Source organism: Leptodactylus fuscus, chromosome 2, assembly GCF_031893055.1.
Source record: "Leptodactylus fuscus isolate aLepFus1 chromosome 2, aLepFus1.hap2, whole genome shotgun sequence".
Classification (NCBI taxonomy): domain Eukaryota; kingdom Metazoa; phylum Chordata; class Amphibia; order Anura; family Leptodactylidae; genus Leptodactylus; species Leptodactylus fuscus.
In genome coordinates, this window is record NC_134266.1 from 214,898,191 (window position 1) to 214,914,179 (window position 15,989).

General features: G+C 44.3%; 1 protein-coding gene across 1 annotated transcript in view; it reads left to right on the forward strand.

The window, feature by feature from the left end:
* The first annotated feature begins 4,270 nt into the window (after positions 1 to 4,270).
* ITM2B (integral membrane protein 2B) overlaps positions 4,271 to 15,989 on the forward strand; it is a 34,342-nt gene continuing 22,623 nt past the window's right edge. Inside the window, exon 1 of the mRNA XM_075265535.1 lies at positions 4,271 to 4,499. Within this exon, the coding sequence (XP_075121636.1) occupies positions 4,407 to 4,499 (93 nt within the window). The 5' untranslated portion in view covers positions 4,271 to 4,406. The remainder of the gene's footprint in view (positions 4,500 to 15,989) is intronic.

Genomic DNA, 15,989 nt, shown 5'->3' on the forward strand with positions numbered 1-15,989 from the left:
GCCACCTGGTTTGGTTTAAGACAAGCAAGGTTTACTATAGTGTGCAACTGAAATGTACTGCGGAGTGGAAACAGAAATGGAAAACGTGTAATATAAAGACATAAGTAATTGGAGTAAATTGCACTGTTCTTTAACCCCTTAGGGCTAGTTCACACGTGGGCAAAGGGGAGTTTTTTGACAGCAGATTTCGCTTCAAAATCAGCCCCTGCTAGTTCACACGTAAAAACCTCCTGGCTTATTTTGGTCCTGAAAAAAAACGCTTCCTAATTAGGAAGCTTTTTTTTGACATTGCCAAACTTTTTTTGGAGCTTTTTTTTGTAAAAACCGCTTCCAAAAAAAGCCATGCTGTTTTCCCCTTCCATAAAGTGAATGGGCTGAAAAAACCGCTAGCGTTTTTTTTCCGCGTGGTTTTTTGCAAAAAAACGCGTCGCTTATTTTTGCAAAAAAACGCGAGGAAAAAAACCACGCGGTTTTTGCCTCTCATTCACTTCTGTTGCTTTCTTCAGGCGGAAAACGCCTGAAGAAAGGTCATGTCACTTCTTTTTTCTGCTAGCTGAAAAATAACTAGCAGAAAAAAAAAGCTAGCGGAAAAAAAAAGCTAGCTGTTCACATAGGGCTCCATTAAAGGGGCTCTATCAGCAAAGGGGCTCTATCAGCAAAATCATGCTGATAGAGCCCCACATATACGTGCATAGCCTTTAAAAAGGCTATTCAGGCACTGTAAAAGGGCTAGTTCACACGTAAAAACCTCCTGGCTTATTTTGGTCCTGAAAAAAACCGCTTCCTAATTAGGAAGCTTTTTTTTGACATTGCCAAGCTTTTTTTGGAGCTTTTTTTTGTAAAAACCGCTTCCAAAAAAAGCCAGGCTGTTTTCCCCTCCCATATGAGTGAATGGGCTGAAAAAACCACTAGCGTTTTTTTTCCGCGCGGTTTTTGCCTCCCATTCACTTCTATTGCTTTCTTCAGGCGGAAAACGCCTGAAGAAAGGTCATGTCGCTTCTTTTTTTCTGCTAGCTGAAAAATAACTAGCAGAACAAAAAAGTTAGTGGAAAAAAAAAAGCTAGCGGAAAAAAAAAGATAGCTGTTCACATAGGGCTCCATTGTAAAGGGGCTGATTTTGAAGTGAAATCCGCTGTCAAAAAACTCCCCTTTGCCCACGTGTGAACTAACTACCCCCCCCCCCCCCCCCGTTTTAAAATAAAACCCTAAAAAAGAATATGATCTACTTATGCATCGTGCACGCTGGGCGGGCATTCAGGGTGCGCCCTCTTCTTCATCCACACCTCCTCTTCCTCCGATGTCCTCGGGACCCGTCCTCCTCCGACGCTCGCGAACTGACACTAATATAAAAAAAATGGCCTGGGCGCATGCGCAGTAGCATGCGGCTTCTACTACGGCTACTGCGAATGCGCCCAGGCCATTTTTTTTTATCAATGTCAGTTCGCGAGCGCCGGAGGAAGACGGGACCCGAGGACATCAGAGGAAGAGGAGGCGTGGATGAAGAAGACGGCACACCCTGAATGCCCGCCCATCGTGCACGATGCGTAAGTAGATCATATTCTTTTTTAGGGTTTTATTTTAAAATTGGGGGATAGTTTAATATAACATTTACAGTGCCTGAATAGCCTTTTTAAAGGCTATTCACGCATATATGGGGCTCTATCAGCATGATTTTGCTGATAGAGCCTCTTTAAAAAAGGGGTTGTCCAGCCACAGCAAGTTACCTCATATCCACAGGATAGAGGGTAACTTGTTGATTGTGGGTTTCCCACTGCTGGGGTGTTTTGCACCCCATTTTTGAAAAGAGTGGTCAGCCAGTCTATTATGCTCCATACATTTAAATAGGGACACCCAGAGACAGCTGAACAAGCACTCTGATATCTCTGCTGAATACAAATCATTGGAGGATGAGTGTAGCAGTAGATGTCAACAGTGGCCAGGAGCACTCAACCAACTCCTCAAACCCTCCTTCCAAGTTGGTGCAGCGCAGAGGGGGCCTGCATTGTACCTAATGGTCATGGTAGTTCCCCTAGTACATTTTGCTGTTGTGAGGAGTCCTCTACTTCAGGTGATGGTGATCAGAAGGGCACTTGATGGTAAAAACAGGAATCACTCAGGAGGCAGAAGTTGCAGTTTAACAACATGGTGGAGATAATGGCCACCAATTCAACTTCCATATGGGGGCAGTAGTGGTGGGGGAATTCAACTGTAGAAGTTGGTAATGTTTTTCACAACAGCAAGGGGATAGGTGTAAAGTCAAGTACCTAATATCTCCTCTCTGATATAACTGTACTACTCCCGCCTCTAATAAATATGGGAGTTGTTAAACAGTAAGTCCCAGGGACCCCTGTCTTTCCAGGCTGTGAGGCTCTAGCAAAACTCAAATTCACCTGCAAACTGGCACTTTACCTCTTCTCTTCAGGCTATTTCCTTGTCTCAGGGCTGTAGCAATGATGTTGCTGGACTAGCAACCCAATAAGAACCCCCGTGATCTTTCTTTATCTTTGGACTCATATACATGACCGTAATTATTTTCTGCCTATTATCCACAATTACAGTTCTGCAATTGCAGCTAATATATAGCAAGTTATTTTCTATGGGCTCATACACACAGTTGCTATTTGTTCGGGATGTAAAACAAAGATGAAACTATTGAGAAGATGCTATAAACCCCCATTGCCCATCAGCAATGAGAATGTGGGCAATGGGCTGCTATGTCAGCTAGAGGCTGACATAGTCTAATGGTCTCCATCTTATTACACCTATTAGGTCTTGTCACAGGTAGGATATAATAGGTTGCCTAGACAGTTCTGTTCATAGTTATAATACACTGCAATGCATATTTTTTGCTTTGGACAATACCAGTGATTGAGCCCCTAGTGGGCTCGATAATACCTTTAAAAAAATTATATACATATATATATATCAGCATCAGGTTTCTAACGTATGTGTGGTCCAGGGCGGTTCTGGAGTAGGCCCCAGCCCAGGTGTAGATCCTGGGCTCATTACTGACCCATAAAAGACTGCAGAGCCTGCAGCTCATGGCAGTTCCATGAGGTGAAAGGAGGTTTATGGTTCTGTACTGTAACCTTGAGTCCAGTGAGACAATATTGCTTCTGTTTTGTTGGTGTGGCTGGAAGTAAGCCACACGTATAGTTAGATCCACCTACTGTTTAGTTAGCACTCAGACGAGCAGGTATTTATTTTGTTTTTGCCTGAAGTTAAGGCTGTGTTTTGTTTTATTTATTTTGTGCCTGAAGTCAAGGTTTATTTATTTTCTTGTTTTTTGTTTTTTTTTCTAAATAAACAATTTTCTGCATATTTTTGGCTTGTTCACATGGTGGAAACTTTTTCTGCTGTGTGACTTCTACGTCCAGCATCCAGCTCCTGATTAGGCCCAAATGAATGTGACTATTCAGGAGAGAGCAGAGCTGCAGATGGCACGGCTGATTCAGCTGAAGAATCTGTGGTGATAGGGCAAGGGACTTCCATTGAATGGGAGTAATTTTTGCAGGGGGATTTTGAGCAGATGAGGCAGATTCTGCGTCAAAATCCGCCTGCAAAAAACATACCCTTTGTGACCCTGTCGTGACTGTTTTGGTCCGCCCCACACACTCATATTACTGGGGCACACTGGTTACTGTCAGTCTTCATAGCCCCATAGTCCGTAGACTGAGCACCTCACATATAACAAGGCACATGCCTCCTTATAAATGGGGAGCACCCTCCCCCGGACTGTGCGCCTGACTGGAAATGTATGCCAGCACGTGGTTGGGGTTCACTTCTCCTCACATTTAGGCATAATAAATCGGGGCCATTATTTGTATATTTGGTGCTGTCTCCTCCCCAAGCATGCAAGTGTCGTGCCCCTTTTTTTGGAAAAAGGCATGGGTGGCGCAAAAACTCCAACTGCGACAATTTATGACAAAATTCACATACCTAAAACCTGCAGATTTTTTATGCCAGAAAACTAGCATTAAATAATAATAAGTGTGCCCCATACCCATCATAGCGTAGGTGCCTCAGCCTAGAGCTTTGTAACCATCAAGCTTGTAGCCACCTTGTGAGTACTGAAGTGTTACCACAGCACAAGCTGCAGGTGACACTGTGAGGGGGCTGTAGTCACGTGTTCTGTATGTGGGGTCTCCAGAGCACAGCTTTGTCCTGAGTGAGGAGAGTACATGGTGGGCGTCCTGTCGGTGAGCAGAGCACACTGCTGCTGGCAGCGCTTGTTATTATTGTTGTGGTGCGTCACGCCCGGGCCCAGCCTCTCCGCAGCTGCCTCCTCCTCCTCCTCTCCGCGGAGACTCGCAGTCTTGTGCTGACAACAAAGAGAACACCCGAGCGCCTCTCACCCGATCCGGAACACCCGCAGCCGCCACTGCCCGGTGCGGCCCTCAGAAAACATGGTGAAGCTAGCCTTTAATTCATCCCTGGCGCAGAAAGACGCCAAGAAGGAGGATGAGAACAGCGAGGTGCTGATCATCCCGGAGAGCAAGGTGAGAGCAGACGGAGCCTGACATGTCCTGGCCGGGGGGTGTCGCCTCATCCTGCGGTGTCATGGCCGCTGATATTGGTGATGTGTAGGGACAGGTAATGGTGGCTGCTCGCCGGCCATTACTGAGGCCCATGGCTTCCTGGTGCACGCAGGTGGAGGTGCATTGTCATTGTACAGCTGATCTTTGGTGTGTGAGCGGCCCCGACTACCGTGACTATACACAAGGTGTCCATTGCCGGGTGTCTGTGACGTGTTTCATGACTACCGGGGACCTGCTCGGGTGCCAGGACATAGCGCGTGTGTAATGCCATCTATAAGTGTCTTCCTGTCAGACTGGTATATGTATATAGGGGTCGTATAGAGCAGACAGGATTCAGAGAGAGGCGGTGTGTGCAGTAAAATGGAGGCAGCCGCTTGTGACTATCAGACAGCAGCAGTCGTGCTGAGATAAGCTCTAGAAAATGGCTGACAGGGAGCAGCAGGAGCCGGGGCTGTGTGTAATGTGTCCACACCACATGTATGTGTGTCCATGGAGCCGTGGCAGGTCGGACACTGGACACGTACATGTGACATGTATCAATATGGCTGCCTGTAGCAGTGTTCGTAGGACTGTCACATGCTAGGAACATATGAAGTCAGTCTGTCACATTATGTATGGCTTTACCAGTTACAGATCAGCCTTTCTACATGTATCCCGAGCTGTATCCTCAGAGCCACATACATGGAGGGCTGCAGGTATTAGGATGACATGTCCACCTATTCCATAGGTCATCAGTGTGTGATCTGGGGGGGGGGGGGTCCAACATTCGGACCCAGCATGGACCAGCTGTCCCGGCAACCACAAGCACTGGAAACTGGTTCAGTGAATTGGGAGCGCGTGCAGCCTCTCCGATTCAAGTAAAAGGTGGGTGCGATTCCAGAAAACTGCAGCGCCCTCCTGTAACTTGAATAGCCTGCACATGCTCGCTGCCCACTGTTATAGTTGCCCCACCAGCTACGTATATGTTCACACTTGCACCAGAGACTCTGTCACAATGTCGTCTTAATCCACTGGCTTCAGTTTAATAGTTAATGGGGTGCATTGAGCTTCATATATCACCGCTATTTTACCAGTCCATTTATCCGTTCTTCTGGTCTTTCAACTGTCCAGAACAATGGGCAACCAAGGCTAGTGTGAATTTAGTTTAATCTGTGCGGATGACCTATGCTGTAGATGGGTTAGTAGTATGGGGAAAAAAAAAATCAATTTTGGATTGGACAACCTTTTTAAGGGTCAGTTCACACGTGAAAACCGCCTAGCTTATTTGTGCGAGGTAAAAAACCTCGAGGAGTTTTTTTGACGCTGTTTTTTGCATTCCACGCGGTTTTTGACGCGGTTTTCGCTAGCGGTTTTCGCTAGGGTTTTTTTTTCCTATATGTGCTATAGAAACTGCAGGCGAAAACCGCGCGGTTTTTTGCAAAAAAACGCGCGGTTTTGTGTGCAAAAAAACCGCGCGGTTTTTTACCGCGCGGTTTTCGCCTCCCATTCACTTCTATGCAATTCTTCAGGCGTTTTCCGCCTGAAGAAAGGTCATGTCGCTTCTTCAGGCGGAAAACGCTAGGAGGAAAAAAAAAGCTAGTGGTCTACATAGACCACCATGTTAAAGGAGAGGTTTTTGAAGCGAATTCCGCTGTCAAAAACCTCCCCTTTGCCCACGTGTGAACTAGCCCTAAGGCAAAGGATATATATTGCAGAGGGTCAGTCCCTGGTGAGTCTGCTGGCGGCTAACCTACCAAGTCTGTGTTACATGCCTTCAGCCTAAGGGTATGTTCACACAGTGGAAAATGGATTCCACGAGTGAACATACCGCGCACCTAGCCGCAACGGAATGCCGATGCAGTACACCAGCATCCCGGCGTAGCATCCCACACTGGATTAGGCCCGAACTAATGGATCTAATCGGGAGAGTCTCACGCTGCGGCGGAATCCGCGGTAAGATAGGTCATCTCACTTCTTTTTTTTCACTGCTGGCTAGCGGAAAAGAGAAGTAAGTGGCTCCCATTGAAGGCAATGGGAGCCATTTTGGCAGGCTGATTTAGAGGTGGATTCCATGTCAAAATTCCCTGCCAAAAAACTCTGTTTGAACTAACCCTCCTATAGGGTGCTTTTCCACAGGCTTTATTAGAAATGTGTTATTGCTATGGATCCCACCTATGGTAAGCACACTTACCTGTCGTCTGGTGCCTCAGGTGCCACTGTCTCCAGTCACTTCTATGGGACTTGAGAACCAACTGGTCACCCTTACTCAGCTGTTTTAGGAAATCCTATAGAAATAAATGGATAAAACAGTACATGTGCACACGCTGTGATCAGTCGGATATGTTGTATGGTGGATATGAGACAACTGATAAAAAAAAAAGTTTCAATTATTGGATGCAAAAAGAAGACTTTCCAGTGGTTACTAATTCACTGCAGAGTTAAAATAAGGGCAGTTCACATAACCGTGTATCAGTGCTTGTCGGCCATATTTTTGGGACTGACCATGGTTGTGAATGAAACATAGGCCTGGTTCACATCTGCGTTTGGTATTTCGTTTAGGGACCCCCGATTGGAATACTGAACGCGTTAAAAAGCGGTGAGCAATGAAAGCACACGGACCCCATAGACTATAAAGGGGTCTGTGTGTTTTCCGCATGAGTCATGCAGAGAAAAAAATACTTCAAGAACTACTTTCCTCTCCACAAGATTAGTGCAGACAGCGCAGGGAAAACACACAGACCCCATTATAGTCTATGGGGTCCATGTGCTTTCATTGCTCACTGCTTTTTAATGTGTTCAGTATTCCAATCTGGGGTCCCTAAGCGGACTCCCTGCACAGAATACTGAACACAGATGGGAACCAGGCCTTAGTGCACTATAGTCAGTTGGGAATCTAAATCTGTCAGTACGGTAGTTATGTAGCGGATCAGGAGTTTGGTATAGTGAGCTCCCCTCACACGGCTATGGTGTGTCCAGGAAATACAGTCTACGCAAGGACAGCCTTTTACAGATGAAACATGGTGGTTCTGTGGCTTTTCTTATTTAATTAAATTAAATTTGTTAATTACATTTTTTTATTTTCCGTGTAAGAAAATGGAAACCAGACAGACTAGACCTTCTTTCTGCTACTAAGTGAATGAGGATGGATACAAATAGTAAGTTTTCTCTTTCTATCGTGTAAGGGAATGTCTTCTGTTTAGTTTTTCTTAGAGAAGGTGCGAATGTAGCCTTACAAGGCAGTGGGCAGTGTTTTGCATGAATATTTGCAAGACAAAACATGGTTGACTCTAGTTTGTCTCTGTAAAGTTTCCACTTCTGAATAAAATATACAAGTGTGTAAGGGGCTGTTCACACATAGGAATTTGCTGATTTGGGGGCGAATTGCACCCAGATTTTGCCTCCCATTATTTTCAATAGAAGGCAGAGATTCCCTCAGGATGCTGAAAATAATGTATTCATGTGGGCCTAATCAGCGGGATAAAGTCACAACTCAATGCCCTGCACCGTTCTCTTGTTGCGGGTCGCCAATGGCCGGAAAGCGGCACTAGAAAATGAAGAGTAGTCTTATTCACATTCACATTCTCTTACACTTTTCTGTACATACAAGGCCACTATTCAGTGAGACGTGTACAAATCTACTTTAAGCCCGGGGGCCCCGCATGGTGTAAATGCTGCGATTTGCCATCGTAGGAAAAATTGCAGCATTTGCAGTCAGAGCAAAGTGTATGGGGTTCTCGTGAATCCCACGCCCAGTTTGTGGTACAATCATGCTGTGGACACCCCGCAGTTTCCAAAACCGCTGCGGTTTTGGAAATCACAGCATGTCAGTCATACCTACGGAAACGCCGGGGATTACCACATAGGTATAATTGAAACAATTGTCTAAAGATCTGCGGGACGAACCGCAATGTGTTGCTGCTGCGGTTCTTCTCGCAATGCTTCTTTGCTGCAGGACTCCACACTGCTGTATTTAAGTACATTTTTTGTTAAAAGTGGTCTTCCGTTTTTATTTTGCACCTAGTCACTGGTGACATAACATGTTCCTTTTGTATCAGTCATTCTGACATCTGTAGTGTGGAACTAGCCTAAATGGTCCAAAAGTTACTGGAATGGCAACAACTTTAATAAATTGTCATAAGTTTTCTATACTCTTGCCAGCTACCAGATTTTTCTGCATGCTCAGAAGACACATGAAAGTCTATGGGTGTATTCACATGTGCATGCAGGCTTTCTTAAAAAAAAAAAAAAAAAAAAAAAAAAAAAAAAAAACCTGACATGTCCTATATTTATCTGTTTTAATGGTTAAAGAAAAATGGACTTGTGAATACATCCAGAGCCTTTCATGTGAGTATGTCCTAAAAGCAATATGTTACAGTTTTGTATGGATGTTTGGCACTTGAAACACCAAACGATTGTGTGAATAAAGCCTTAGGCTAGGCTCACATCTGTGCTCGGCGAGCGCTCAGGGATTCCGTTCCCCATTCTGCTTTAAAAATGTAGAGAGAAAAGTCCTGTAAGCTTTTTAAGCGGATTGGGTTTCCGGAAACCCAAGCACAGATGTGAGCAAGGCTTACGAGTCTTCCAGGGAATTTGTGAACACTTGCTTCCAATGGTTTTTTTTGGCATCATACTTAGTAGTTCATGGTGGGTTCTGACCCCATGTTATGAAATCAGACCCACCACCCGTCCCTTGAGTTCTCTGCCTTCTCTCCTGTGTTCTCAGGTAGTTGCTTGTATTATAAGGGCTGGATTTACTAATATAATGGTCTAGTCTGCCGGCCCCTGTCGCCCATGTGAACATGAGGGGGGGACAAGGTGCAGTGAGTGCTTACAGCGTCACATAGTGAACGGTAGTGACTTGGGTATGTCTAGTCTAATCTTCCTACAGGATGACTTTTTTTTTTTTTTTTTTTTTTTTTTTGGGCTCTAAAAGCATTGAGTCTGCTTCATAAATTTGGAGCGTGTCATAAACGGAATGTGACGGGCTGTTTTCACATCTGTGTTGAAGCCATCAAGCCTGTCGCGCTGTTTTGTCTGGTAAAAAGAAAAATGACAGGCCATGAAATGGATGTTATTTTCGGTGCTCTGCTCTGCCATAGAAGAAGAATGGAAATAATACATATGTGAACGAAGCCTTATATACGTTTCCAGTAAAACGTATCATATTTTCTGAGAGGCTTGCATCTGCTGGAATATATCGAGCACAGTGCTCCAAAATTGCCATATTTCCTAACTCCATTTCGACACACTGTGGCATATTTACCAATACGGGCATTATACTAGTTGTTCCGCCAGTATGTCATTTTAGTGTGGCATGTGACACATCCGCAGTGATGAATGACAGCTCAGCTACTGTGCAAGGCTGGTTGGATCTGGTCTAGTTTATCGCCTCTTTTTTGTTGTGAAGATTGATGGAAATCTTTTGTAAGTGAATTGTACCTTGTTATTTGTGCCACACTTGCTTATCTTCAGCATTTACAAAAATAAAAATAGTTTATTACGGTCTTGGGCCGCAGTCACACTGGTGCTCCATTTCCGTTCGGGGATTCCATCCCCCATTCCGCTTAAAATATGTGGCGAGAAAAGGCGGCGAACTGGACTTCTCACTGCCAATTTTGGACAGAAACCTGGCGGACCCCATTATGGTCTATGGGGTCTGCGGGTAACTTCTCTTTAAGTGTATAGGGTTTCTGTTTTTTTTTGTTGCCCCAAGCAGACCTGAAGAACAAAAGCCCGAACACTAGTTCCACAAGTTCCTCGCTGTCTATTTGCGCTAATTTCAACGGAATTGATTTATAATTTTAAAGGGTACTCTCATGTAAGTAAAACCATATATAGATTTCTGGACAATTAAAAGTAAAACATTTTTGCAAACATAAATAATTAAAACCTTTTTCTAACCATCTTAATAGTGACAGTCTCTTGGATTGATCGATTCCCAGTGTATACATCCATGAATGCAGGAACTCTCCGTGTCTTGAACTCGTAAGAAAACCAGTTACTTTTTTTGGGTTATCTGAGCCCTTGCCTGATAACCCAGGCACAATAAGGAAATCATGGCTGGGTTTCTGACAAGTCCCAGGTATTCAATATTTATAGAAAAATTGTCTGTATTCCTAAGGCCTAGTTCACATGGGCATGGATTAGCGTATTTTGGTCCTGATTTTGACGTGGAAACCCGCGTCAAAATCAGGACCAAAATACACCTGCCGTGGCTTCCCGCTCCGGAGTAGGCCCAAAATGAATGGGCTGAACCGCAGAATCCGCCTGAAGAAAGGTCAGCTTGATAGCGGTCTCCATAGACCACCATTGTGAGGGAGCAGATTATGACTTGGATTCCGCGCCAAAATCCGCCCCCTCTATCCCCGTGTGAGTAGCGCTAACAGTATTCAGAAGTAGTACCATATGTATGTAGATAACTCACAGTCAATCTTAGCTCATTAATCTGATTCTGCAGTGATGACTAGGACAGTTAGTGGATGTCTTATGTATATTCATGTTTCTGTGATAAGATTGTTAGTGTGATACATGAGATTTCATCAAGTGGAAAAAAAAACTAGTAGTGCAAGTAGTGGTTTTAGGATTAGTCATGAAGCCGTTGTGTTGCTGAGCAGGCCCGCGCATTCATGTGCCATGTGTCATTATTGCGCCTGTGTAATCTTGCATGTTTCTTGTCTGCTCCTCGGTGAGTGAAGACACATCTAGGTATTTCACTTCCTTTACTGGTGCTTGGCGCAGGATGTGATTCTCCATTGCTTGTTGTGTGCTGAAATTCCGCAGCTTATTTGCATTAAGTTAGACACCTCTCTTATTGGTACGTTAGATATGTCATTGTTCAGACTGGTCTTGTGATGCACTTATGGTAATTTTTGAGTAAGCAGATCCAGGTTGTGGTGCTCAGAAGATATTTTACCACCTTAAACATTTCCTTCATAAGCAATTCCTGACTGTTTTGGGGTGCTATGTACCTCGTTCTATCTGAGTATTATCTGACTACATTCCACTGCAAGATTTGCCCCAAATGGGGTTCACACTCGTGTATGAGGCCTAAATGTAGGCTATCTGTATTAAAATGCTGGTAAGGCACTCCGGGCAAAAAAAAACCTTTTCCCCATCCCTGCTCCTGTCATCTGCTTGTCCAGGCTTCCTTCCTGTACATTGCCCTCATAGCTCTACAATCCAGCTTCTCCTCATTCCTGATCAGACACCATCTTGACTTCTATATTTCTCTTTAGTTTTCTATCAATCCCATGATGTCCTGCACATCATCACATAGTACAATCCTTTAGCTGCCTGTCACTGCTGCTGAGGGGGAGGGGGGGATTATTCTTTTCTTTACAAATTCTCCCAAATAACCCGAGAGACCAAAAAACAACTGTTTGGGAGACTACACTGTGATCTGCTCCATTGGGTTTGTGATATGAGCTGTTTTCTATCAACAGTAGCTAGTGAAAGCAGATTTTGTCTCTCTGTGGATAGCTTTTGTGGTACAGTCTGTGTTGTTTGACTCATACATAAAGTTCTGATGCCTGAGAAGGCGACTCTGTATCTTCAGTTAGAAAGGAATAAGGGCGCATGCACATGATCGCTTGCGAGCCACCGGCCGTGATTGAGCGCCATGTACGGCACATAGTGCCCTTGTCTTGAAAGTAAGTACACAAAATGAAAGGGTGGACTTTAGGCCGGTATATGAAGCGTTTTTTATTACTGAACATGTGACCGGAAATGCACCGTTGTGGCGCTGCCACTAAACCAAGATGTCGCTTTCCTATCCCTCGCTGCGCCATGTGAAAGGAGAAGAGAAAGCGCTTTAATGGAAAATCAGTTTAATCACTGTTACTTATTTGCAAGAATTGCTTGAAGTGCTGGCCGCCTGCCTCGATGCAAGCAGTGCAACGCCGGGAGATGGATTGAAGCACCCGTTTAGACTCCTGGCATGGCCCTCACCGCGACGACCACAGCCTGGATGCCGTTCAAGAGCTCTTCATGGGTTGGCACAGGTGTTGTGTACACAATGGACTTCACATGTCCCCACAAGAAAAAATCTTCTTCATTTCTCCTTTCACATGGCACAGTTAGGGATAGGAAGCAGACATCTCGGTCTACCTGCAGCGCCACAACGGTGCATGTCCGGTCACATGTTCAGTAATAAATAAACGCTTCATATACCGGCTAAAGTCCACCCTTTCATTTTGTGTACTTACTTTCCAGACACCCTGTATAACCCTCTAGGGGCCATCTCTTATTGGTTAAAGGGGTATTCCCTTTGGACATTCCTTATTTGTTAGGAGATGACAGAACCCAAAGCTGCTCTAATCGTTGGATGAACGCACTGGTAGCCATTACATCCATCTGCTGCATAAATAAAGGAGAAATGTTGAAATTTCTAGTCTGTCAATGTAACACTTGGACATTCTGGTTTCCTGCACGCTGCAGTCTATGTAATTACTCAGAATTCAATAGAAGTAATATATATATTTTTTTGTTTTTCTAAACCAGACTCCACTTTTAGCAGAGCTGCTGCTACAGCATTCCTCTTTTTGCTTGTTTTTAGGTCACAAGATTGTTTTCTAAGATATGTGTCCATTTGATACTAGAAAGAAGTTCCTGGCAGTACTTGTTTGTGTTCTCATTTGCACTTGGCTTCAAAAGAAATTTGGCATACCCCAGCAGATTTTTAGTCATTTGGCTTCAGTTTCCCTTTAACCCACAACTTCTCTGCTTTCACTTTAGTTTTAATAGAGAACGGATTCTTCTGTAGATCAGGATATATGCCCTAGTAAGCATTTGTCAAAGTAATGATTGTTTTCTGTATTGCGTTTCTATTATACTTGTAGAAACTGAACTTGCTCACGTCAATTATTTATTTTGCATTCATGCGATTGTCTCACACTGCCGTTAGCAGAAAGCTATGTCACCAACTGTAGCATATAAATATGGGGCATGGTATATAGTAAGGGAGTGTCCTAAAGTAATCGTTTAAGCATTGCCTCTACACAATGCAACATCTTTGCAACCTTTTTTTCCACTCCATGTACTCTTTTTGAGTTTGTGCAGGGTTAAGATCCAAATTAGAGCTGGCAAAATTACAAAAGCCCAGTTATTTCGCAGGTACAGCCCTTTCAGACTTGCTCTTGTACTACATCTCAAATACTTAGTCACCTGGTTGAGCCCTCTTCTCCTTCAGCACCCTAAGGCTAGGTTCACATCTGCACCTGCTCTCCGTTCGGGGCTTGCATCCCTGAATCCACTTGTCCTGCAAGTAGGACTTTTCTCTTGCATTTTTTGGGCAGAAAACTGGCCGATCCCATCATAGTTTATGGGGTTCACGGGTTTCCATGCGTAACTGCTTTTTAAGCGGATTAGGCTTTTGTATCTCGGGTCCCCAAGTGGACCTGAGGAAAGGAATGCGGAACGCCAGTGTGAACCTTGCGTAAATCCACCTAGCTACTTATTGTAACATCCCAAACGTGGACCTCCATTATCTGGACTGCTAAATTGTGCTATTTTCACTGGCACTTTTATTGACATTATTAGATCACAGGGCCCTAGGGGTCTTACTTCTGTAATTTACTGCTACATCATTAAAGCCAAAGCTCAGTGTACCCCATTCTTGACGGTGGAGCAATGGAAAACCCTTATTCCAGCATTGATGCCTGAAACTTGCGAGGATCTTCTTGAGTTCTATCGTCATGTGTCGTCCTGCATTTGAGAAGAGACTCATTGAGCTCTTCTTCACACATCAAGCATACCCGACTCTTCTACGCTTATACAAAATGGACAGAATTCCGTCTCCTCGATGCCCTAAAAGCTCCTTTGCCCATCTTACTTCTAGCATATGGTATAAACGTACCCAACCTTACATTCTTTCTGGCTCAACAACCTTTCTCTTGGTGGTTTGGTTGAAAGAGAGAGCGTTTCGCTGTGACCCGGTCATCTGGTTTTGGTATCCTAAATGAAAATATATGGCCTTGACCAGGGCCTGGTTTAATATTACTGTATCCTATGAGAGAATTTTCTTTAAGGAAAAATATCTTTTGTACCGTGTTAGCCAATGGATATGAAATAAAAATTTTCTTTTGTATAGAACTGTCTTAAAAGATTGAATATGTGTAGGCCCAGTGGTATCTCTTCCCTTACAGCCTATACGCCACATATTATTTCGGCAACTGCGCATTTATAGCTCCGTACCTTCATTAATGGATTATGGCGCTCATTCATACCTTGTGGAATTGTATCTATCTCACACTACTGTTTGTTTTTATGTAATTTTTGGCCTACTGACCCCTCAGGTACGTGAAACAAGTTTGACATATCCATGCTTTATAGTATAGAGTATACTGCACGGTTTTCGCTTCCATTTTGAACTGCTTCATCTGACTGTTCTTTTTCAATATACAGAGTTTTAAAAAAAACTGCAGTCGCCAACGCTTTTCTGACTCATTGACTGCAGAATTCTAAACTTCTTTTGGTATTAATGTCCGCACAAAAACTGTACCAGGAGCTTCATAACATGGGTTTCTGTGGCTGAGCATCTACATGTAAGGCTAGGTTCACACCTGTTCTTGCTCTCCGCTGGGGGACTCCGTTCCCCTCTCCACTGGAAATGCGGAGAGAAAAGCCCTTCTCAGGGGTCTGCAGGTTTCTGCTGCTGTTTTTTTTTTTTTTTTAAGCGGATTAGGTTTCTGTTCAGGGGGTCCCCAAGCGGAACCCACAAACAGAAACCCAAATGTGGGTGTGAAGCTAGCGTCAGCCCTACATAACCAATGCAGAACACTGGCTCGAGCAGTGTAAGGCATGCCACTACTGATCTCTGGTAACTGGTTTTGTGGAGGGACAAAGCACGCTTCCCCATATGGCAGCCTGATGGATGAGTCTGGGTTTGGCAAATGCCAGGCGAACTTTACAGTTGGCACAATACAGTCAGGCAAGTAAAGTTAGGTGGGGGGATCGATAATGCTATAGGGTTGTTTTTCAGGGGTCGGCCTTGGTTCTTTAATTCCAGTGGGAGGGAATTATTAATACTTCAGTATATCAAACCAGTTTGGAAAATTTTGTGGGAACAGTTTGGAGACCTTTTTCTGTTCCAGCACTACCATGATCCACAAAGGTCAATAAAGGGGTGATGGGGTGAGCTTTGTGTGGAAGAACTTGACTGGTCTGCACAGAGCCCTGACCTCAACCTCATCAAACACCTTTGGGGTGAACTACAATGGAGCTAGGCTCTTTCTTCCAACATTAGTGTCTGACCTCACAAATTCTATCTGGGATGAATGGTTAGAATTTCCCACAAACACTCCAGAATCTTGTAGAAAGTCCGAGGCTCAAAATTCTTCTTGACTGCAGAGCAGTCTGACCATGCAGACCATGGCCAAGAATCAGGACATTAATACAATAGTTGCTGTGAAACTATCCCAGGGCCATTTAGGGTAGGGGCTGCCATTTATTGCTCTTCGGAGGTTTTGGCACCAC